The sequence below is a fragment of the Trachemys scripta genome, chromosome 7 (genome assembly GCF_013100865.1).
Source record: "Trachemys scripta elegans isolate TJP31775 chromosome 7, CAS_Tse_1.0, whole genome shotgun sequence".
NCBI classification, from domain to species: domain Eukaryota; kingdom Metazoa; phylum Chordata; order Testudines; family Emydidae; genus Trachemys; species Trachemys scripta.
This window is the reverse complement of record NC_048304.1, coordinates 94161033-94186388: the sequence shown is the minus strand read 5'-3', so window position 1 is coordinate 94186388 and position 25356 is coordinate 94161033. Positions and strand designations below refer to the sequence as shown.

General features: G+C 41.1%; 1 protein-coding gene across 2 annotated transcripts in view; it reads left to right on the top strand.

Moving 5' to 3' along the window:
• PLCE1 (phospholipase C epsilon 1) overlaps positions 1–25356 on the top strand; it is a 334106-nt gene that overhangs the window by 230836 nt on the left and 77914 nt on the right. For both annotated transcript variants that reach the window (XM_034776200.1, XM_034776201.1), the window contains exons 5-7: positions 14185–14330; positions 16888–17146; positions 22475–22683. In XM_034776200.1, coding sequence (XP_034632091.1) covers positions 14185–14330; positions 16888–17146; positions 22475–22683 — 614 coding nt within the window. The remainder of the gene's footprint in view (positions 1–14184; positions 14331–16887; positions 17147–22474; positions 22684–25356) is intronic.

Below are 25356 nucleotides of genomic sequence, written 5' to 3'. Positions count from 1 at the left end.
GCAGTATATACTATACTTCAGTGATACACACAACAGCACATATACTAATTTAACTTTTAAAAATATATTATTGCTCCATGTGGTGTAAAAAGGTTTAAAATTCTTCAATTAAAGAAAAGAGAGCAGGGTAATGTCTTCTGCAGCACATCACTCTTTGAAACATGCCCCACAAAGACACTGAACTGCTGAAGAAGTCTTGCAAACATTTTAGGTGGGACAGAATGTGGTTCAGAGAACAGGGAGTCAGAAGAACAAGGTTCTATTCCCAATTCTGTCAGTATGGCCTTAAGCAAGCCACTTCATCTCTCTGTGCCTTCATCCATTTACAATGCAAGCTCTTTGGGGCATGTACACTTACACTATATACCTTGCTTTGTACAGTGCAGTTCCTTGAGCCTCTAGATTTTACTCTAATACAAATATATAATAACTTCTTCAGGTGCCAAATGTACCCATATGTGGCAGTATCACAGGGCAACAACTCACCCCTGCAGCACCTCCTGTCATCATCCTGGGGAATTAGCTCTTTGACCCAGGAACACCCTGTGCAGGCCAGTGTCCTGCTTCGTCCCAAGTCTCTCCTGGACCCCAGTGCCCCTTTCAGGCCAGGGTGCTGCCCCTGGCAGTACCCCACTGGCTCTCCACACCCCAGGGACCCCTCCACCCCCCTATCCCCACCTCACCTCAGTCTTTGGCTATTGCCAGTCACCATCTAGCCCCCATTCACTGGGGCAGACTGCAGTATAATTGCCACTCATCAGCAAGGAGGATTTGGACCTGCTGCCTCTGCCTACCCTTGGGCTGCCTTCTGCAACCCCAGTACCCTTCTTGGCCTTTAACAAGGCCTGCAGCCTGGGGGTTTCCAGGCTGGAGCTCCCCAGCTCCTCTGGCTTTCCCCCAGCCCTGTCCCCCAGCCCTGTCCCACTCTAGGTACCTTTGTCAGCTCCCAGGCAGCCAGGCCCTTCTCCCTCAAGAGCTAGAGGAAGAGTGTCTCTGAGCCCCTCTGGCTCACAGCCCCTTTATAAGGGCTAACTGAGGTCTGTTTGGGCCATGGCCGCAGCTGTGCCTGCTTGCCCCCAGCCACAGCCCTTTCCTGGGCTGTTTTAAACCCCTTGGGGCAGTAGCTGGTGACCACCCCGCTACAGGCAGGCAGCTGCATGTACTCTGCATTTCGGTTTTCTCACCAATGAATGGCTCTGACTCCATGAACTGTTGTCATAATTTTCATTGCTATTCAAACAAATCAGAGATGAAGTGTATTATTAGGAGATAGGTATTTATGATATTCTTTTTAAATGTATGTTCACTCTGGCTAAGAAATTGAATGAATTTATTCAAATCAGGCTGGCATGAAATTTGAAAAATTGTAGTAGGTGTATAACTATATCATGCTTGTAATAGTTCAACATGATTAATATGTACATTTTTGGAGGATTCTTCTGATTTCATGGTCCTGTGAAATATTTCTTCTCTTCAGGTGCCAGTACATTCACTTTCAGGCAAAAATGAACATGTCTTTTACTGATGTCTCTGTGTTAGGTTAATATGTATCTACTTTTTAATTCTTCATATAGCAAAAATCTTGTCATATGTCAGATGAGAGAAAAATAATTTGATCCAATAACTTCTTAATATTGGAGACAAATTTGATATCCATCTTGGAGGCGAGGGGGACATAGCCATTCATCTATATCAGGTACTTATGATGCTCCCAGAATCAAAATGTCTGAGTGCCTCAAAGTCTTTTATGTATGTATCCTTACAACATCTGTGTGAGATAGGGAAATGTGAGTATTGATATTTGCTGTAGGTCAGTGAGCAGAATTACAAGAGGGGGGGGAATGAATTAATGCTCTCCCCAGTGGCAGTTTCAATTCCTTTTGTCTTTTATTGATTCACTCAGGATTCCAAACAAAAAGCAAGGTAATCAAAATAGTAGGTCCTAATTGCCAGAGTCCTTTCCAGGTAAGCTAGAGGGGAAAGAACATGCATGCCCTTCCCATTCAATAGTTACCCCCACAGACACTTTCCCTCTACCCAGTTACCCATATGTCGGGCAGATCTGGGTTAACTTTCATATAAAGGCAGTTATGAAACACCTTTTTATAATCCCACTTTATAGAGAGGGAACTAAAAGATGAAATGATCAACTAGAGGTCACACAGTCTGTGATAGAGCAGGGAATTGAACACAGGTCTCCCAACTCCTGTATTAGTGCCCTAAACACTGGACATTTCCCCAGTGATTACTCATGCATGTGCTCACTAGCTGACACTCTATTTCTCATACAGGCACTTATTTTTTCAATCATGAAACTTATTCATCCCTAGTTTCCATGAGCATCTGCTTATGCGTTGGGTTTTTAACATTTTTTTTTACACATTTGTAATTTGATGTACAAATGATCAGATAAAAAGTTAAGGAAACGTGACGTTGCTCCACAAATGTGTCAAATGATACTCACTGTGAACGAAGATACTGTACTGAACCATGTGAAGGGTATACCATGCTATTAGTCCTTTACTAGTTTATAGAGCTAGATACGTTATCAAGTATAAATAAATAAAACAACCTGTAGACAGATTCATGGAAACTGACTCCATAAATATTTCAATAAGTATTACAAACCTTTGCTGGCTTCATATATTTCCTTAAAGTTATAACTTATATTTTTGTAACATGTATTGTGTTGAAAATATATAATTTATATTGGTCAGAGCAGGATACCACTCAGCTTGACCATGAACCACTTTCTGGCTATGGTCAGATGCATTATTATTTTGAAGTCTGAATTTTAAAGACCTACACAGGAATTCATACAAAATTGCAGAACACGTACACTGGTGCAATATTACACTGGGCCAGATTGTGAGCAGGTGTTGTGGCTGTGCGCATTTACACCTGCTGTGTATCAGATCTATATATTTTGAAGGCATCTTAATATTGTGGTTATTTATTAAAAATATACATTTGTTTTCAGTCATTATTTTGTTTCCAACCTTTGGCAAATATTTTCACTGTAGGTGCATAGGTGTGCCTTAGGAATCTCTTGCTCTAAAACTTAACTTTACATTTAGTCCAGCATATTGCAATTCTGCGAGTGGAAACAGTCTGGCAGTCACCCTTTATTACGCATAGGATAATAAATAATGATAAATAAATTGCTAGTTTATAAACAACCATAAGGGTTCTGGTACTATTTATTTAATGGGCATTGGGCTTCTGTGGTGATAGAATGTAGGTTGAAACACTGATTCCTAATGTACATTTGGAAGTCAAATTTATGAAAGTGACATTGCTCAATTTTCCTAGGTTCTCCCAGCCAAAACTATGGGCTACAAAAAATTACACTGAAAGAAAATTAAATCTCAAAAGCTAGAGAATGTGAAAAATCAGGTTGCCTTGATTTGACCTCTTGTGTATATACATTTAGATAGTTTAGTGTCACATAGGAAGTCTATGGCAGAACCAGAAATAGCACCCAGCTCTTCTGGGTCCTAATGTGCCTTAAACACAAGAGAACGTTCTATTTATTCTGGAACATTCTGCCTCATTCACACTGCATTCTATGCCACTGCCTAAGGCAGAGGTCCTGTGGAACAAACAGTATGTAATTAAAGACTGTATCAATCCATGTAATGCGACATAACCTGAGAGCCCCTGAGAGAGTCCTTTTCCTGTGTTTGCTCAATCCTTTGTATTATATCAGTGAAGGCAGTTGGTTATCAGCTGTGCACCACTTGTTGATAGAAAATTGGGGGCCCTTTCCAGTGCAGGGTCCACATCATACGGATATATAGATCTGCCCTTAGATCATCCATCCAAAAATGCCTTTACGCAGTAGGTGGCGGTTGTCAGGAATGTAGGAGTTGTGTTATTATATATACTTATCTCATAGAACTGGAAGGGACCCCGAAAGGTCATCGAGTCCAGCCCTCTGCCTTCACTAGCAGGTCCAAGTACTATTGTTATTAGAACCATAAATGAAAAATTGCCAATTATATAGAGTTGTGGGTTTTGGCAGGAGGGAGGGGAGTGGTGGTGGCAGGGGGAGGGGATTGTTTTGTTTTCTAAGTAATAGAACACCATAATTTTTTCAGAAAGGTAACAAAGTCTCAATCATAGCTCTGTTTAAAGTGGGGGTTTTTGTGAATCTAGTTATAGGAGTTTTTCAAGCTATTTATTTACATATCTTTTAAAAAATAAAAATACAAAGGGAATTATGAAAATTGGAGTAGAAAGCACCAGGGCAGCCCTGCAATTTTAAGTCTTGAAAATGGGCAGCTTTGTTCATTCAGAATGGAGAGGGGTAACAAGTGGCGTCCCCCAAGGGTCAGTTCTAGGACCAATCCTATTCAACTTATTCATAAATGATCTGGAGAAAGGGGTAAAAAGTGAGGTGGCAAAGTTTGCAGATGATACTATACTGCCCAAGATAGTTAAGACCAAAGCAGACTGTGAAGAACTTCAAAAAGATCTCACAAAACCAAATGATTGGGCAACAAAATGGCAAATGAAATTTAATGTGGATAAATGTAAAGTAATGCACATTGGAAGAAATAACCCCAACTATACATACAATATGATGGGGGCTAATTTAGCTACAGCGAATCAGGAAAAAGATCTTGGAGTCATCGTGGATAGTTCTCTGAAGACGTCCACGCAATGTGCAGCAGTGGTCAAAAAAGCAAACAAGATGTTAGGAATCATTAAAAAGGGGATAGAAAATAAGACAGAGAGTATCTTATTGCCCTTATATAAATCCATGGTATGCTCAAATCTTAAATACTGCGTACAGATGTAGTCTCCTCATCTCAAAAAAGATATACTGGCATTAGAAAAGGTTCAGAGAAGGGCAACCAAAATGATTAGGGGTTTGGAATGGGTCCCATATGAGGAGAGATTAAAGAGGCTAGGACTTTTCAGCTTGGAAAAGAGGAGACTAAGGGGGGATATGATAGAGGTATATAAAATCATGAGTGATGTAGAGAAAGTAAATAAGGAAAAGTTATTTACTTGTTCCCATAATACAAGAACTAGGGGCCACCAAATGAAATTAATGGGCAGCAGGTTTAAAACAAAAGGAAGTTCTTCTTCACACAGCGCACAGTCAACTTGTGGACTCCTTGCCTGAGGAGGTTGTGAAGGCTAGGACTATAACAGCGTTTAAAAGAGGACTGGATAAATTCATGGAGGTTAAGTCCATAAATGGATATTAGCCAGGATGGGTAAGGAAAGGTGTCCCTAGCCTCTGTTTGTCAGAGGGTGGAGATGGATGGCAGGAGAGAGATCACTTGATCATTGCCTGTTGGGTTCACTCCCTCTGAGGCACCTGGCATTGGCCACTGTCGGTAGACAGGATACTGGGCTAGATGGACCTTTGGTCTGACCCAGTACGGCCATTCTTATGTTCTTATTGTAAATAAGGGTCTTTGGTTACCAAAGCATGTTCCATGATAGATTTATTTCTGGCTTCACCTACATTTGTCTATACAACTGTTGCAGAAACTTTGGCTTAAAAAAGGTGAAACACTGAATGATTCTCATTGACTTCAAATATTCACAGTATATTTGTGGTCAAATGCTGACATAATTTTACCTTTCTAAATAATATTAAACTTTAAAACTATTTGAAAAATAGCCATTTGTATAAGGAAAGCTACATCAGCAAAATAAGATAAGCATAACAACCTAATAAAAAGTATTTGAAAAAACAAGGAGATTTTAGTGTAATTTAAAATCATCCAATAAAAATATATATATTGGTCAAAATAAATGCAGAAAATACTAAAACAAGAGATAATCTTACGGTTACCACACAAATCTTTATTCCGCTTACAGCACAAACAATTAAAGTTTCAAAGAACCCCAAACCATATAGCTCTTTGTGTACTGCTGTTCTTTAGTTCATTGCTAAGCTGCTATTTAAATTGCCAGGACAACTGACAAAGATCCTGTTGTGCTCAGAATCAAATTTAAAGAGGGCTCTTGTAACTCTGTGAAAAATTCCAGCTGAGGCTTTGTATTGTTTCCGGTATGGCTGAAATTTGGCACAAAGCTGTAATGCAAAGCCACGTGAACATATTATGTATATCTTAACTAATTATCTATTTGGTTTCATTTTGTATAATTATAACCTAATATTAAATTTATGTGGAGAGATATTGAGTGGCCCATTAATTTCTACCCACCTGAATGAAAGGTCAGTGCTAATAATCAACTTGAGTGGCTTGTGTTTCAATTTATGACTTACGTGTATCTAGCTCTTATTATTATAGTGATCCAGCAAACGTATGTTTTCTCATCCTTTTTCAACTAATCAGTACAGTGACAATCTAATTATAGAGTTGGTTTGGTGATTCCTGTTGTGGAGTGAAGGGGTATTATAATGAGGGTTATGTAAACAGAACTACATGTGAGCGGAAATAAAATTGATATCATACGTAAGACGTGCATATGGAGGGCCATGTGCCCTGAACGTAAAGCCGTGACTCACACAGGAACTTGGAGGAAGAAGTCTCAGTGTTAGTTAGCTCTGAGTACCCTTGTTGAACCCTTAGAGCTTGATTCTGATCTTAAGCATGTGTATCATCAACAGTGGAATAACCTGTGCATGTTTGAGGGCTATCACAAGTGCCACAGATTCTGCAGCCTCCAAAGAGACATTAGGCCAGTTATATGCGGTTAACATACCTATGCTTTAAGATCTCCTAAATGGGGTGTATGATTTGACCCAAATTAGGAGGGGCTAGCTCTATACACTTAGTTCACATATTTCTATCTAAAATACACATTTCAGGAGGGCATTTCAGGAGCCTTACTGATTCCATACACATTTTAATTAATAATATATCTAAACTGCCTCTGAGGTGCAGTTAATGAATGGCTAGCTGTCAGTCTACATGTGATTTTATACAAATTTCAGCTAATTCAGAGATCAAAAATTCAGCATGATGCATTCCCCGAAAAACCTAGGGCCAGATTTTTAAAGTTATTTAGGTGCTTAACTCACATTGCTTTCACACCAGAGACTGCAGTAAAGTGCCTTGGGGCCTAGCTCCCTTCCTCTGCTGCCATCTCTATTACAGGGCCCCTCCCTCTCAGGGATCGCTTTGCTATACATAGCCCAGGCTGAGGCTTCCATGGGAAAGATAGACCTACCTGCCTCATATGGATCCCAGGCAGTAGAGAGGGGTAGAACATCTGGGGAGCCCATCCTTGAGCCAGTATCTTCCTTGAGAGACCTAGAAGGGATCCATGTAGAGAAGGGGAGACACATAAACCCAGCTTCAATGAGGACAGGAGGATCACTAGCCACTTCAATCTTTCCAGAGCAATCTGTGAGCTCAAGTTCACTTGTGTGTCTGAAGCAGGATTATGGGGACAAACTCCCAAAAGGGAAATAAATAGTAAAATCAGTGCTGTTTCCCCAGCTCACATTCATGGAGTGCAACAGGACAGATAATCCTTGATACTCAGTTCCCCATATCACCTTCACAGGGCGCAGCATGGGAAATAATCCTCATCACTTGGTTCGCCTCCTCAACTTCATGGAATGCAGCAGGATATATTAATGCAGAAAAGACCCGGGCATAGACATATGCTGATTCCTTCAGGTGTGCATACACACACCTTACAAAAACAATTACAAGGATAATTCTTCCTCCTTTGGGGAGGAAGCCTGACAGTCCAAATTAGAGTTGGAGAATCAAATAGTAAAATATATGTTTTTTAAAAAAGTAGGATTCAAATCTGTTGCATGCTTATATATGGGGCTTTGGTTCTTAGGAAAAGATGCTTGGACAAATCAGTTCCCAAGCTCTCTTAGTGGTACAATAGGAAGCTTTATGGGGAACTGAGGCTATTCACAATAATCAGAAAAGTCAATTTATAATTCTGGCTCCGGCCAGACACTACTGGAAGGAATACAGATGTATTGAAGTAGTCCCTAAAGTATAACAGGAGAAAATACCTCTTTGCAAGTAGTAGCTAGAACAAGTGTGGAGTCAGTAACTACCCTGTATTGTCTCAGAGCTATCTGCAGGTCTGGAATTAGAGCCCTGACTTGTTCCAGGCTCTTTCAATTTCAGAGCAAAAGAGCTTTGATCAGATGAGGTCACTGGACATTGTCCAGTGGAGATACCTTAAGGAACTGTGCAAGAAACAGGGAAATAGCTTTGTCTCATTCCCAGTTTCAGCAACCAATGGAGAGGCTACAGCATGAATGAAATCATCCATCATATTTTTCAGACTGGAGTGTTATAATGCCCCCGCTCCCCCAATCAGCTTTCTAGCCTCAGAGAATTAGGAAAAACAGAGCAGAGCCCAGTCTAAAACATCTAAATAAGTTCCTAAAGGAGGCTTATCTTCAAAGCATTCCCATTTTACCATCCTCAGACAATTTTTATGTTTTGCAGATGGATGGCAGCCTTTTTCTTTTCCTAACTTTGATCATAACCATTTGATCTTTCATGTGCTCCCAAGGTCTCTCTCACCAGCATCATGGTAGCAATAACATCGACTTTAGGGAAGACAGAGATTCACTTATCTCTTCTAAGATGATTTTTCTGATTAGGGTTCTGTTCAGAGAGAAAGCTGAAGCAAATGTACAGAGTTATATGGTTCCTGGAGTATCAGGACAAATACATGGTGCCAGGGAAATGCATCATATGCTTTGGCTGTGGATGAATACTATCAGGTACGAGGTCTTCTCCCAGAAGACTGTTACTAGAAGATGAAGATGACCATAATGGAAAATAAGTGCTGTCACAGAAACAAAAATCCAATTTTTACTGGAACCCATTGGGAATTCTGATCTTATACACAGGTATGATTCAGTGACCCAGAATTCATATGATACCTATCTAATAATTCCAGGTATTCCCATCATCATATCTCATCCTTTGGCAATGATCTGTCTCTAATTTTATATTATCTGCTCCCACAAATGGTGAATGCAGAAAATCAGATTTGGTTTTGTTTTGTTTTTTTATTTTAAGGGATTTTCCCAATTCAGTTCAGGGATTGTGTACCAGAAAGAAAGACCACAACATCCATGAGCTGGAACACAATGATTCATTGAGGTCTTGGAGCACTTTTCCTTCCATAGATAAGACTTGTTCTAGTCATGGCAGTTAGTGTCTAATAGGGTTTTCATAATAACTGGGAAGAACATAACCAGCCCCACCCTAGAGAGAGTGAGTCTCGGAGCAGAGTTACCTTTCTCTATATGTACTGCCTGACAAGATGGAGAAGAACACCAAGATATACATGGTAGAAGTCAGATTAGCAGTGTGGCTCCTTCACCTAGAAATATATCCCTCATCATAAATCAATTTGAGGATTGGTGATTGACTTCTTTGAATATGGAAACATAAATAAGGTGCCCTGTGGTTTCTCTACATGTCAGGACTGAGAATGTGAAGCAGTGAATGACCTTTCTCAAACCTGGGCAAGGTCCCTGCTATATGTCCTGCTCTGCAGGACAATACAAAAGATAAGAACACAAGAACAACAGTTACCCACCCAGGTTATGCTATGCAGGATGAAGAGACTATGGTTTTCAGGCCTGATTGGATCTTCAGATGTCTGTATCTCACAGAGGATGTATGATATAAAATAAAATAAAAAATACTCCACTTGGGACCAGAAAAATTTAAAATTAATACTTTGATGAAGTGATTCTTGTTCACATGGGTCCCAAAGGAGAAGTCAACAAATAGAAATTATTCTATGGGATGGTGCAAAATAACTTAATTACCATGTTAAATCAATGAAACATAGCCTTGAGTTCCTCCAGGAGAGCTTTATTGTGCATGTATAAGAGTGTCCAAGAAAAAAGGCCAGGTCTGTGTAATATAATATTCCCAGCCTGTCCAAGAAAAGAAACTTTTGTATACATCCCAACATTTATATGCTCCTTAGGGCATAAACTTTATTTCAATCTCACAAGGTCAAGTATGACTTGGAATCTGATTTTGCTCCTTACAATACTACCCCAGACTGAATGCCTGTAGGAGGTACCATTATACCTGCTGTGCATTGGGTATGCCTCCTAATGGCTATTATCGCCAGTCAGATGAATTTTTATTTTAAGGAGTTTCCTCTAATGAGACCCAATATCGTATCTTTAATTCAGACAGGTAGTTCTCTCAACAGTCATAGCATTCATTTCCTAAGTAAATTCAAGATATATTCCTTCTTCAGTTAAACATCAAAGTCCAGTCTTTAGGAGCGCTGATAATCCTGTATTGAGATCTTTTGGACAGCCAAATGGGCATCAGTACATAGGTTCACCAGATTCTGCACATTGGTCACCTACCTTGGTCATTGTCATATCCTGTCTTTTGGCAGAAGTTTTCTCTGTGCCTTACGGTCCAGGAGAAGATGGAGGAGTCAACATTTAAAAGATGATCCTGCTTCTACCTTAGTCACACTGCTATGAAAATCACATTGTAACAGATTTGTGGTCCTTCGTACAAAGAATAGGAAAATTTGTCCATGCTTACCTGAAAATTTCCTTTTTTTCAAGTAATAAGGTCACAGATCCAGGCCACCTTGGAAACAAATGGATCATTCAGAATAGAAATGGATGGACATTGATATTAAAGGATTTAGATTTTTTGTCATTAGATAGAATTTATTATGTTCTGCAGTTGGAGAAATTGCTGTGCTTTTTCCCAAAGTATATTTAACATAATCTGTAATTTAGGAAAGTAAATGTGAATTATCCTAGTCATGTGGAAGTTATCTCAGATGCAGGGAACTTCAGGAGGTGAGGCATTCCCCTGCTGCCAGTGACTAACAAGTTCTGGTCCTGCCCCCAAGATGTAAACAAACTGAAATATCCATTCTGACAGATCTGTGTGCCTTATTACTCAAAGGAAGGAAATTTTCAGATGATCAGAGACAGATTTTCCTATTCTCATTTGTTTGTTACATTGTGGTTTTAAACAGTTATTGAAAGAAGAGAATGTAATGGATATTGCTTTTAAATAATCTGAACAAAGATTGTGGCATATTATGGAAAGGACAATGTGGCACGTATCTCAGTGAAATGAAAGACATGTTGCACTTCAATTTAGCAACTGAGGCGATCCAGATGCCATCTCACAGCCAAAATTCTAACTGGTCATATGCTTTACACTATATTAAATTACTTATTACAGGATGCACCATGAAATGTTGTAACTCTAATTACATAATTTTGCAATACATATTAGGTACTATACAAAATTTGTAATTGCAACAGGATATGAAATTGGAGCATTAATTTTGTACATTCTGCTTTTTGGTCAAACAAATGTTAGCTATACTGTTTGCAGTATTGCTCAAGCATTGTAATGTTTTCATTGCTGTTTTGTCTGGTTAAAGAATAACTAGAATATCCATTTCCGACTGAACCACTAGAAAGAGGCACATGTTAGACCAAAAAATGGGCCTAATCAACAGCCCACTGAAGTCAATAGAAGTTTTTCCATTGACTTCAGTGAGCTTTGGATCAGGCCCCATGTGCATAAATAAGTCTAATATGTAAAGTCCCTAAAGGTCTGGATTATGGCCCTAGATACCTACAAGATCTGCAGTACAGAAATATACTAGACAATAGTGATAATCAGTAGCAAACATCAGTATATATCAGCAGTTGTGCTGTTCATGTAGTACACAGAAATGCACATACTTTTATTAATTCAAATTTTCCTTTTCTTTTTTTCCCTGAAGAGGAAAACTGAGGCCTTAATCTTGTAGCATTTTTATAAATACATGCAGTAGGTCAGAATCTCGCCCCTGATTACTCTGGGAAAAAGGACACCAGTGGTGTAATTGGGTGCTAACAGTTTCAGATCCATCTGAGAGAGAATTCCTCATGCACAGGAATTGTGGAAGAAACCTGATGTTGGAGGCAAGCTGGGGATGGGGTTTGTGGCAGGAAGTGTTCCAAGAGCAGAGCAGCAGCACCTAGCACTGCAGAGATTCTGGGCAGTGCTGCTGCCCTTAGGCAGGCATGAAAAGGCTGTTGTAAATTAGACAGCCTTCAAGGGCTGTCTAAATTATGCCGCTCCTGGAGCAGCCCAGAATCAAGTGTGGCTTAAAACCACCTCAGCCCTCTCTCCATCTGTGAGTTCTATGCTGCACCTCTTAGAGGCACAGCATAGCATTTCACCCTCTGTGTACAGCCCTTTTTGAAAATATACTTACTTGAGTGTGTATTTATTTGAAATATAGAACTGTTTCTGCCTCTTGAGTAAATTAGGGCTTCTCTACAACATGCATTAGCATGCATCAGAGGGGTGTAGATTCTTGTGCACACTTGTGTGTCATGCACTAACTTACCCATGTGGGACCCTGCTGGCACACACTAAAAGTTCCCTAGTGCACGTTAATATAGTTTGAAATGGGACTACGTAAACATGCACCAGGGAAACTCTTAGTGTGTGCCAGCAGGGGTCCACATGGACTAGTTAGCGTGCAACATGCTACTATGCATTGGAGTTTATACATCTCTGTTGTGGACTAATGCACTGCATAGACAAGCCCTTAGATGCCGTTATAAAACACTGGCAATATATAGGAAAATTTTTTGCACCCCATTGACTTACTTTCCCCTTATTAATTTATTTAAAGAAAGAAACTTAAATGTAAAAATACATTTGAATAATGCTGAAAATGTGACACAAGCCAATAACAAAGCTAGTTTTCTTTCTTTCTTTCTTTCTTTTTCTTTCTCAGTTGAATTTAGGGCAAAGCCATAACTTTGCATTTCCTGAATTTTGCTGGTTTCTATTAACCCTAATATTACTTAAACACAGTCTTTCATTAATAGTATAGTATGTTAATACATTTCAACATTAAGAAAACAGTGGAACTTGACTTTGTTGCGCTTGATTAAATTGGGCATCAGAAAGATTGAAAAGCAAGAGAATAATCTTATTCTTGTTCTTGCTTTTACTGTATTTGCTGTTCTCATGACCCAGAATGAGGAATAGAGAATACTGTGTCTGTATAGGCTCAGGAAAATATAGTGATGTATATAACCCCTATGTGTTTTCATAAATTGTTTTCAATTCAACCAATTTTCAGTTAATTTCACATGGTTTGTGTCTTTAAGTATATCAGTAGGACATTAAATACAAATTTCTTTCTTTGGGGGAAGCTATGGTCTCAAATGTTATGTGAAGCTCTCATCACTCTGGTAATGGCTATAAACACATAAATCATTCAAGACCAAAAGAAGAATGAAACTCAATGTCAGTGAACAGATCACATTTATTATTTTATGATTAAAAGTATTTCTACAGTGATAAAAATCAACCCCTAGGGAATCAGATTGTAAAAAGGAACAGTTGGTTTAAATTAGGTTTCCATGTGAAATATATCTACTTTTTGTGGATGTTGTGGGAAAGTAAACTGAAAATTTTCAGAGTGGTAAATATCTATGCCTGATCAGATTTTAAGTATGAACAGAATCATATAGTTAGTTGATTTCTGATGCTGACATAAATTACCAAACAGAACTTGACAATAAGATCAGATTTGGAAAGTGATATTTTCTGCTTCATTTCTTATATAACAAATAGCTATAGTAGTTAATTATTAAATGTTTAGAATATATTGCAGTGAACAAATTTGCACATCAAGAAAACATATATACAAATGCCAGCACAGTCAACTCAAGCAAAAAATATTCTCTAATGTATAAACTGCTGCTTCTGACCTGTTGCCCGAGTTGAATAAAATGGGTTATCTTATCTAAGGCTAAAATTTTCAAAGCCAAGTAGGAGATTTGGGTGCCAGTTCCCATTGATTTTAATGGGAATTGGCCTTGCAAATCCTTTAGGCAGCTTTGAAAATCTTAGCCCTAGTCTATGACACAATGTCTGTTATTGTTCAGCATTTTTGGTTTAAAATAAATAACTGTAAAAAGCATTTTGAGATTCAAATACTTTGCATATATGTGTGTATGATATGTATATACATACAGTATTTATAATATATGTGGTGAATGTTTTTGTGTGATTTTATTGTGTGTGGGTATATATATAATTTAGTGAAATCTCTGATTTTCTCCCCGATAGAGACAATTTATGATTAATATGTATTCATTCTATTGCATTAAATGTGTCTGAATGTTCCAAATAACATAGCCATGGCTGATTTCTTGTACTGTACATTTTGTTTTATTAGGTGAGCTCTTGGGTTACATGGTTGATCCTTACTGCCGGTTCTATGGAGGAGAAACGAGAAGTCTTCTCATATTTAGTACATGTGGCAAAATGCTGCTGGAACATGGGAAACTACAATGCTGTAATGGAATTCTTGGCAGGGCTTAGGTACTGGCAACTCATTTTTACATAAGGAAGTTTCAGAGATAGAGATTAAACTACAGCTTCTATTAAGCACAACTCCTCTCTGAAGGACAATGTGTGGCACTGAATCAATCACTCTGTTGAACAGTATTCTGTTGCTAAATCACATCATTTCATCTTTTGAATTTCTCATAATTATTCTGGAAAAATTAAACATGGTGAAAGACAGACATTTTCTCAGAATGCTCTGGAGACATCGTCATCTATCCTGGTACATGCTAAATATGTTAAATTGAAAACATGGAGATACGTTTTTCAAATAGATGATTTGAATGAGAAAAGAAGAGTGTAAAAGCAGTTCTATTTTAACTATCTGTAACTCACTACAACTACTATAGTTTTAGGGTTGGAGTTTCAATAACAAAGGTAGTGAAACTATAAATGTTAAAGTAATATGATTATAAGGCAAAAAAGAAATGTCAAATAAAGCTCCTCCTTAGGTCACTCCATTTTACCTACGCTAACTGCTGCTGGGTTCTCAGAACAGTAGGGGATCTTACATACAGTATATAATGAATTATTTTGTAGTAGGAAGAGATAAGTCTGAAGTTCCAGCCTCTTAACTCTAACTTTCCTTGTATTTTGTGTTTGCATAGCAAACCTTTAATGTGTTTTTACTGCAGCTTTTTGTGGTTTAATAAGCACACTCATTGTGCTGTTAGTTTACATTTTTAATATATGAAACACATTCAAAGCACTCACAAACACAAGAGGCCTTGTCCTGCAAAACACATCCACGGCCTCCCAGGCCAAGTAAGCCTGAGAAGGCTGTGAATGGTTGTTCTACGACAAGCCAGCCTATTCAGAGAGAAGTCAAAACTGTAATAAGAGTTTAATTATGCCTCTTGTGAGTGCACTGCATGAGGGAAGGAGAGGAAAGGAAGGGTACTGCCAGAGCATTATGCAGTGGACAAGGAGATAGTGGGGAGTGGGATATCTTGTATTAGCTTCCCTGTAGCACTGCTGGTGTGCAAGGTGCGGAGGGGTGGAATTGCCAGGGCTCTGCCCAAACATGCTCCGCTTGTGCAGTCCTAAAACCATTTTTTGTTTGCATATAAACATTCCTTTATACTATATCCTATGTAATAATACAGCAAAGGAAATGTTATCTCTGATTTTCTCCCACTACTCTTTATTTTTAAGACAGTGTAACAAGATAAGTGTAAAAGATTCCTCTTTACCTTCCCAAGCTGTTGTGCCTAACTCTCTTAGGCTCTGTTGAAAATCCCAGCTGTAGCTCCAGCAATATCTAGATCTCATTACTCAGCTTTGCATGTTCATTTTGGTGTTCAATTATTCAAAAGGAAAAATTGCTCTGTTAGCCTGAGTTTTTCTAGGAATACCCAATTGAATTTGTCTCATTCATTTACAGGGGGCGGCAACGTGTCCGTACATGGACACAAGTGTCTGTGGTAAAAATTTTGAGGTCCATGAGAGCGCTCACCTCAGGTGGCTCTCTGCAAGCGGTTCCCTGTCCCGGCTGTTGCTACCAGAGATGTGGCCAGACACCTGGCGGCTCTGCAGGCACACTGCCTCAGTTCCCCCTACCCAAGCGCTGACTCTACAGCTCCCAGCCTATTAGCCGGAAACCACAGTCAATGGGAGTTGCGGGGGGCGGCGCCTGCAGACTGAGGCAGAGCTGCCTGCAGAGCTGCCTGGCCGCACGCGCCTCTGCCAGCAACAGCAGGGACGGGGAGCTGCTTGCTGGGGGTGGGGGTGGGGTGAGCCACCCGAGATAAGCCTCCCTGCAAGTGACTCCCTGTCCCTGCTGTTGCTGCGGAGGCGCGGCCAGGCAGCTCTGCACGCTACCTCTGTCCCCCCCACAGTGCTGCCTCTGAGGCTTCCACCCCATTGGTCGGGAACCATGGCCATTAGGAACTGCGGGCACAGCACCTTCAGACAGAGCAGCGTGCAGAGCCACCTGGCTGCGCCTCTGTGTAGGAGCCGGAAGGGGGACATACCCCTGCTTCTGGGAGCTGCTTGAGGTAAGCGCTGCACGGAGCCTGCATACACACATGCCCATGCCCCACCCCCCTGGCCCAGCCCTGATTCCCCCTCCTGCCCTTCAAACACCTTGGTCCCTGCCTGGAGCACCCTCCTACACCTCACCCCCAGTGCAACCCCAGAGCCTGCATCCCCAACCGGAGCCCTCACACCACCCCCTACATCCAACCCCCTGCTCCAGCCCAGAGCCCCCTCCGGCATCCTGAACCCCTCATTTCTGGCCCCACCCTGGAACCCGCACCCCCAACCCAAAGCCCGTACCACTTCCCACACCCCAACCCCCTTCCTCAGCCTGGAGCCTCCTCTTGCCCCCCGCCAATGTCTGTCACTAAGTCCAATAATTTTGTCAAGTGTCCGTCGCGCAACATGGTGGTGCTGACCCCTGTTTCGGAATAATTCTAATGAAAGTAAGACTAATTTTTTTTAATAGAAGAGATCGACTTCTGGGGTTGAACTTTAATGTAAATTATGTTTTTTTTAATTTTCTTACAAATGTTTTGTTGTCTATTTGCAATAGGTCTAGAAAAGTTTTAAAAATGTGGCAGTTCATGGATCAATCTGATATTGAAACCATGCGAAGTCTGAAGGATGCTATGGCACAACATGAATCATCCTCTGAATATCGGAAAGTGGTAAATCGTGCTCTGAATATTCCAGGCTGTAAAGTAGTTCCTTTCTGTGGTGTATTTTTAAAGGAGCTTTGTGAAGTTCTAGATGGAGCAGCAAGCCTCATCAGACTTTGCCCACAGTATAATTCCCAGGATGAAACATTAGAGGTAAATTATTATGAGATAGCATTGATGTTCTAAATGTTTACATGCCCATATCCTGTATACAGTGAAAATGACTCCCTACCAAATTGTAGATGATAGTGAAATTATTATTTGACAGTTATTGAAGGTGACAGTTGATTGAACCCCCTCTGTTCAATGCAGTTGATGAAACTTTTTGTGGCTTTCTCTAAACGAAAGTGTAATGCATGGTATCAAATGGAAGGATCTCAATCCAGTTATACAATAACAACTCGTATTCATTTTTTAAAAATTAATTTAAAGTGGATTGTTTACATATTGGAATGACAAATATTTTGCAACCACAGTTGCAATGAACAATGAATGTTTATGCCCAAGAATCTCATTCTGGAAGATGCTAAGCACTTCCTTTGAAGGATAGTGCTCTTAACTTCCACTTAATTCAATAGGAATAGCAGTAAATAAGAGTTCAGAACCTCAGTGTTTCAGACCCTTAATATATGAAAAGAAGCAATTCTTCGAGTATGTGTCAATGTGGATCCTGAGGTAGGTGCTCAGGCATGCGAGTCTGGAATCTTTTGAATAGCAACATCTGGCAGGGCCATTGATGCAGCTCTGTGCTACTTCGTGCTCTCGTGTAAAGACATAAAGGGTGGAGAGGCCCTGACCTTCTCTCAATTCTTTCTTAATGTCTGTGGCAGTGAGACAGACCTGGAATTTATCTGACCTGCTTCTGGTTTCAGAACCCTTTTCCAGTGAAGAAACCCTTCTGCACGTCTCCTTTTAATTAGATCCTTCATCTTAGACTTTTTTGTTGGGTATTCATAAAAAAAAAGAGAGAGAGCAAGCAATTAGGACAGACATGGGGGAGACCCCTCCACCCCCGTACAGCAGAGTGAGGTGCTTCGTACTAATCTCTAGCTATGGCAGGCTCAAAACCCACTATGTTTAATGTGTGTCCTTCCTGTTATGGTTTCATGCCTCTCATAGATGGACATAGCAGATTCATAGGTTCCAAGGCCAGAAGGGACCATTGTGATCATCTAGTTTGACCTCCTGTATAACACAGGCTATAGAACTTTATCAAAATAATTCCATTTGAAATAGAACAGATCTTTTTTTTAAATCTAAATATAATTTAAAAATTGCCAGTGATAGAGACTCTACCCAAACCTTTGATAAATTGTTCCAGTGGTTAATTACCCTCACTGTTAAAAAATTATATGCCTCATTTCCAGCCTAAATTTGTCTAGCCTCAACTTCCTGTCTGTTCTGCCTTGGTGAAGGTTACATCACCAACAAGTGTTCCATCTGCCACTCCTTTTCAACCCACACCTGGAAATCCCAAGACATGAGGCTCAAACTGCCCCTCTTGGACCTATACATGAAGATAGCTTCAGATTCAGGAGCACCAGATCCAAGGAGATTGTGTTCACTGATCACCCTGTCTATATCAGGCACCACATCTCTGGCTCCAGTAGGGAAAAGAAGGCAAAAAGGTGCCAATACCATTGTCACCAGTGGCAACATCACCAGCAGCAACTTTACGACTGCATTGACATCGTCTTCAGGACAGAGAGACCTGGCACTGCCTTCTGAGATGGAGAGACACTCCACCACCAAGTGCAAACACAGCAATCAGCTGGTATCAAAGTCAGTTTCTGCAGAGAGAAACAAGGACTAGAGAGAAGCCCTTGAAATCCTCAGCATCGATAAGGCATAGTATCATGGCACCAGTGAGACCAAGAGACCAGATGGTTGCACTGATACCGACATTGATACAGCAAACTGCTCCAGTACTGATCCTGGAACCAGAACCCTTCTTGGTATCAAGACATTCCTTCAAAAAGCCCCACTCACGACTCCTCTTGGTGCCAAAACAAGCCTAGACACCAATACTGATCTTGGCACCAGCTCCACAAACATCAGTGCCAGAAACCATGTGTATTGGCACTGTAATTTCCAGAGAGCTATTTCTTCTCATCATCACCAGGCCATTCCTTCTCCCCCACCTCAGCAAGGAACCGCTGCCCAAGAGGAAAGGACAGTACCTGCAAGGGTACTCCGAAGGTATGTGGTACAGAGCCCCTGCGCAGGACTGGGAATGGTTGGGACACCCACAGTTTAGCCAGGACCAGTACAATTTGCTGTACTGGCTTTATTGAGGCCCTGCCTTCCCACAGGTCCCATAGCAGGGCCTCTTCCCAGGGCTCAGGAAAGAGGAGATGGTCTCAGTCACCATCAGCAATGCTTGCTTCAGCGCCCTCGCCAGTACTGCATGGACCTTCCAAAGACATGGTGGAGTTAATATGAGAGACACTCCAGCTGCCCTTCCTACCTAAAGAATTCTCCTCATCCCTGGCTGAATCAGCCATCATAGCCCCAACACTGGCGGTCAATGACTTCCAGGCTTTCCTTTCCAGGGATGGCTGACACATTGGACATGGGAATGATGGTGCTCCAGGAAGACAATCATAAATTATTTGACAACCTCAGCACGTCCATGCCCACAAGAATTGCCCTCCCAATCAATGAGGGCATTTTAGACCCAGTGAAGGGTTTGGGGCACATCCCTGCCTCACTCCCTTCTGTCTTGGAAACGGCTGGAAAAACAGTACCAACTCCCACCCAGAAGTTTTGATTACTTTAATGCTCACCTGACACTGGGGTTGTTCATCGTCTCTGCAGTTCAGGAGAGGAGTAGATCCACCAACAGGACTTCAGAGACAAGGACCCCAAAAAGCTGGACATTTGTGGAAGGAAAGCATCTCTCCAATTCTGCATTACAACCAATATAGTGCTGTTTGCAAAATACAACTTTCTGATATGGGAGAGGGTGGCTTCCTTCCTATCTCAACTCCCACAGGGAAGAACTGAGACATGATCAAGGAGGGGCAGATGATAGCCAAGACAGCAGTACAAGTGGCAGTGGATGAATCCAATACAGCTGCTTAATCTATCTCCACAGCAGTCATAAGGCACCAAGTCTCCTGGGTTCAGTTATCCAGGAATATCAAGGGAAGTCCAGGCTACAACTGAGGACTTACCCTTTGAAGATATGCATTTAAATAGCCCATGAATGGAAGAGGCGCTGCACTTTCTCAAGGATTCCAAACCAACACTCAGCTCTTTGGACATTTATACCCCAGTACCATACTGCAAACCCTTTCAGTACCAGCCATTTCAGAAACCGAGAATGTCATCTTTCTCTCATAGCTGCCAGCCTGAGTATTCATCCAAAAAGTGACCCCACTATTCATGGAGGCACCCCTCCTCCCCCTTCTCTGTTGCAAATCAATCTCTCTCTCTCTCTCTCCCCCTCCTCCCCATCCCCCCAAGGCAGCAGGTTTGATGAGATGATCGAGAACCATGCCAAAACCACTCTAGAGCTGATTTTCAGATATCACTTCTCCACCTTTACTGGACACTTTCCTCCAACAGTGGTACTGGGGCCCTTTTTTACATCTTCCCACCAGTCCTAGCAATCGCCAGGGTGATTGCCAAAGTTAGACAAGATTGGACATGATTCATCTTGGTAGTTAGCTCCCGACTGGCCAAAATAGTTCTTGTTGGCAGTCTTTCTGCAACACCAACCTGACTTCCAGATCACCCACATCTATTGTACAAGATGTATGTCAAGTACTCCATCTGAACCCAAAGTTGCTGATGCTGAAGGCTTGGATATTGGCTGGCTGAACATCATGGAAAAGCACTGCTCCTTGCATAATCAGGAGATCCTGGCATCAGGCAGGAAACTATACATAAGAAAAACTTACTCTTCTAAATGGAAAAGGTTCTTGATGTGAGCAGCCCAACGTGGCCTGGACCCAATGTAGGTCCCAATACTGAAGATTCTGGTCTACTTGCTGCAATGAAAACATTCTTGGATTTTAGTTCAATTAAGATCCATCTGGTGACAGTTTCAGCATATCCTCCACCAATTCAGTCTCTTTCAATCTTCTCTCATATGTCGGTATCCAGATTCCTTAAGTGCCTTATGCATGCTCACTCATTGGTTAGAGACCCTGAATGGGACTTCAGTGTTGTCCTTCACAGGCTTATAGAGTTCCCCTTTGAGTCCCTTTCCAACATCTATCCAAGAGTCAGTGAGATCCATCAGCCCATAGCACAACCTCTGTCTACCTGGTTTCATAGTGACAAAGTGGTCCTGAGACCTTATGCAAAACTCCTTCCCAAGGTGGTTTTAGAAATGCATTTGAATCGATCAGTGTACTAACGTGTTCTTCCCATAGCCATGTTCCAGGCAAGAGGAGAAGAAACTCCATACCTTGGTTTATCCAGGGTTCTTTGAAACTATATTGACAGGATCAAATCTTTCAGACTGTCCCCATGATTATATGAGGCTATAGCTGGCCACTCTAAAGGGCAAACCATTTCATCCCTAAAATTTCAAAATGTATTACACTGTGCTACCAGATGGCTGATGTTCCTCTCCAACTGACAGTTTAGGGACCATTCAACCAGAACTCAAGTGGCATCCTCAGCATGGTTCTGCAATGTGTCAGTATCTGAAATCTGCCAGGCTGCTATGTAGAACAACCTGCTCACATTTGTCAAGCATTATGCACTGGACTTATTGCAACTTTTGTGGTGGGGTCTACTCCCATTTGTCTTCAACAGTTGCAGCTGATTCTCCTCATGTCCACCATCCTGAAGAGGCTACTACTTGACAGTCATCTACAGTGGTGGCTTACACATACCTGAAGAAGAAAAAAGTTACCCTACAGTAAAAGTGATTCCTCGAGATGATGTTAGCAGTGTAGATCCCATGACCTGCCCTTTGCTCCATCCACAATTTGAGTCTTCAGCTAACACAAGCTTCAAATTGCAAGGGACCTGAGGGAGGGTCAGTTCTTGGACCCTTTGTCCTCTTCCATGGGAGCACAAGAAGGCACAGGGCACATACATGGCCGTAATAGACATTGCTATTTTAAAAAAAATCCAATCTCTCACATATGTGGTACAGCCATATCTACAGTGGAATCCACACTGACTACAACATCTTGAAAAATCAGTCATTGTAAGTTAAATAACTGTTCGTTCCATTTTTTTCCCTTTCAAATAATCCCTCAAGTGTAGAGATTAAAGCTGAGATTTTCAAAGAGTCTAAAGAAATTAATATTATTTGTTTGTTTATATTATTGTAATGCCTAGAAGTCCTAGTAATAGACCAGAATTAGGTGTCCAACTCCCACTGAAAGTCAATGGTTGATCTGTGCCTCACACGCTAAGGCCCCTTTGAAAATCGCAAGTTAAACTCTATTTCTGTCAGTTTACTTAACTATGCACTATTCAAACTGTTCATTGTATTAACTATTTGGGCTTTTTTAGTTTGTTGCAGATTACAATGGGCAAGATAATTTCTTGCAACGAGTAGGCCAAGATGGTTTAAATAATACGGAAAAAGAATCAACAGCAAACAGTATCTTTCAAACTATTCGGAGTTGTAACCGCAGTTTGGAATCTGAAGAAGTTGAAGACAATTTTAGTGAAGGAGGCAATTCAAGAAAAAACTCTTTGAAGGATAGAAACCGATACCAGTAGGTTTTACATTGTATAGGTTACTGTGCTATTTTTCTATGCGTTTCAAGATTTTTCATGTTTAATTTACTGTTGTCTGAGTCTCAGTTATGGTAACAACATGAAACTTTAAGCATCCTTGAATTTTGCCCCTTCCAATTTCAGCTGTTTTCCCAGAGTTATGCTTGATATCAGGATGCTCATATGCTTGGAATCTCTCAATAGTTTTATCTTCTTTTGTGATGTAATTACTTCCAGGCAAATCCCTTTCATCTTGTCTAGAGAGCTTTAGAAACCCACAGTTACATTATGATTTTGATCAGTTGTGCCAGGAATAGCACCATAGCATTTCTGTTATCAAAGCTCAGAACATTATATCCTGTGGGTTAGAACAGCATTCTGCCCTTAATATAAAGGTTATTTATTATTGTTTGTAAGCCTGCTACTTTTTAAGGATATGTTCATTTGAGGGTCATAATTAGCTCAGGAAGAATCTTTGAAAGCTATAAACACTTTGAATTTTCACACTGATCAGTCCAGTTATTTAGCATAGGTGTTTCTTTAATTATGACACATGAAAAAGCTTGGCGTTCAGCAACCTCAGATTCCCAATTCCCACTTGTACAGCGAGAGGTCCGGTAGTAGATCAGTATCATACCAGTATACAGTACAGTATTGGTCACATGGGAATAATGGTAAATCCAAAGCCTGCTAAATCATTTGATCTTCCAAAGTGTTGCTTTGTTTTTCTAGTTGTCTTTCTTATTGAATTTAAAGAGGAAAAAATTCTAAGGGGAATGAAATTGGTTTTATATATCTAGCTTCTAATTTGAGATCAGTCTCCCACAGTGCATTTCTAACTAACCACAGCTATACAGGATAGAAACAGGAGAAAAATGCAGTTGGGTGAGATGATGGTTCTATGTCCATCACAGTCTTTCCCAAGGACAAGTATAGTTCTGTTATAAAGAGAGGAACTTTTGTTTTTACAAAGAGCTTTAGTCGAATCTAATAAATTTAAAATATCACAGTAGCAGATAGTTAACAGGAAGCATGCTCCCTACCTCTGTAGGGGTATTAGATAAAGTAGTCTGAACCGCATGACAGATAGGAAAATACCCACATGTTTAGAGGTATCCAAACTGGTTGAGGCACCTATATATAAAGTCCAGTAAGTGAGCATCTGAGAAGGAACTACGAGCTTCCTGTGTTTATTTCATTTACATGCAATTGTAAATTTCATTTTAAAGAAATAATCTTTGTTTCCTGAAATAATGTTTTCTAATAGAATTATTAACATCTGGCCTTAGTTCCTTCTGAGCAGCGAAGCAGCAGCTGATGCCAAGAAAGGCTGTCCTACTTCACTGTCCATTTACGTCATCCCTTGATTGCAGAAGAGTGCTGTAGAAAGCCCATAGTCTTTAGAATTTCTTACAACTTACATGCTTCCTTCCAGAAATTATTTTTCTTAAGTAACATCTAACATTTTAAAACTAACAGAGAGTCCTGTGACACCTTTAAGACTAACAGATGTATTGGAGCATAAGCTTTCGTGGGTGAATACCGCATGCGTCTGACGAAGTGGGTATTCACCCACGAAAGCTTATGCTCCAATACATCTGTTAGTTTTAAAGGTGCCACAGAACTCTCTGCTGCTTTTTACAGATCCAGACTAACATGGCTACCCCTCTGATATTAAAACTAGTATTTAATTCACAGCTCAGATTTAAAAGAAACTTGGGAAACCAACATTTCACTTATTGAAGCAAAGCAAAATGCTTGTAGTAATGGTAAAACAATATATGGGAAGGTAACGTCTCCTGTAAATGTTTAATCATTGCTTTCGAGCATATGTTTTATATCTATATACATAAATGAAATTAAATAAATTCATCCTTCTTTGAGCAGTACCAGTCTGTCCTGTCTGCATCCCTAAAGACTTCATCCCTCTGTAGCCAGGCCCTCCCGGCTGACAGCAGTCAGAGCTTGAAGTCTCCTTTCCCTTCCCACTGTCCTGTTTTCTCCTTCTTGTGCACATTGAGAACTCTGGGAGGGACAGGAGCTTGCTGCAGAGGAGGATGAGGCAATACCATGTTGCTCTTTTTGTGTGTAGAGGCTGGAAAAGCAGGTTTGTTTTAAAATATTGTGCACCGCTGACAGCTTTTCCAGTGAGATGGGAGTAGTATTTTGCATGTAGTATGTGAGCAGAGGTGAAAGTAAGCCGGTACGCCTTGGTACGGCTGGAGCCCCAGGCCCTTTAAATTGCCGCCAGAGCCCCACTGCTGGAGCCCTGGGTTAGCGGCAGCAGGGCTCTGGGGGTTATTTAAAGGGCCGAGGCTCCCGCTGCCTCTACTGCCCTGGGCCCTTTAAATAGCCGCCGGAGCCCCACCACTGCTACCCCAGGGCTCTGGCGGCTATTTAAAGGGCCTGGGGCTCCCACTGCCTCTACAGCCCAGGCCCTTTAAATAGCCACCGGAGCCCCACCGCCACTCCAGCAGGCTCTGGGGGCTATTTAAAGGACCCGGGGCGGTAGAGGCAGGGGAGCCCCGGGCCCTTTAAATAGCCCCTGAGCCCTGCTGCCGGAGCCCTGGGGTAGCAGCAGCAGCTGGGGGCTCCGGCAGTGGTTTAAAGGGCCCGGGATGGTAGCAGCGGCTGAGCCCTGGGCCCTTTAAACTGCTGCCGGAGCCCCCGGC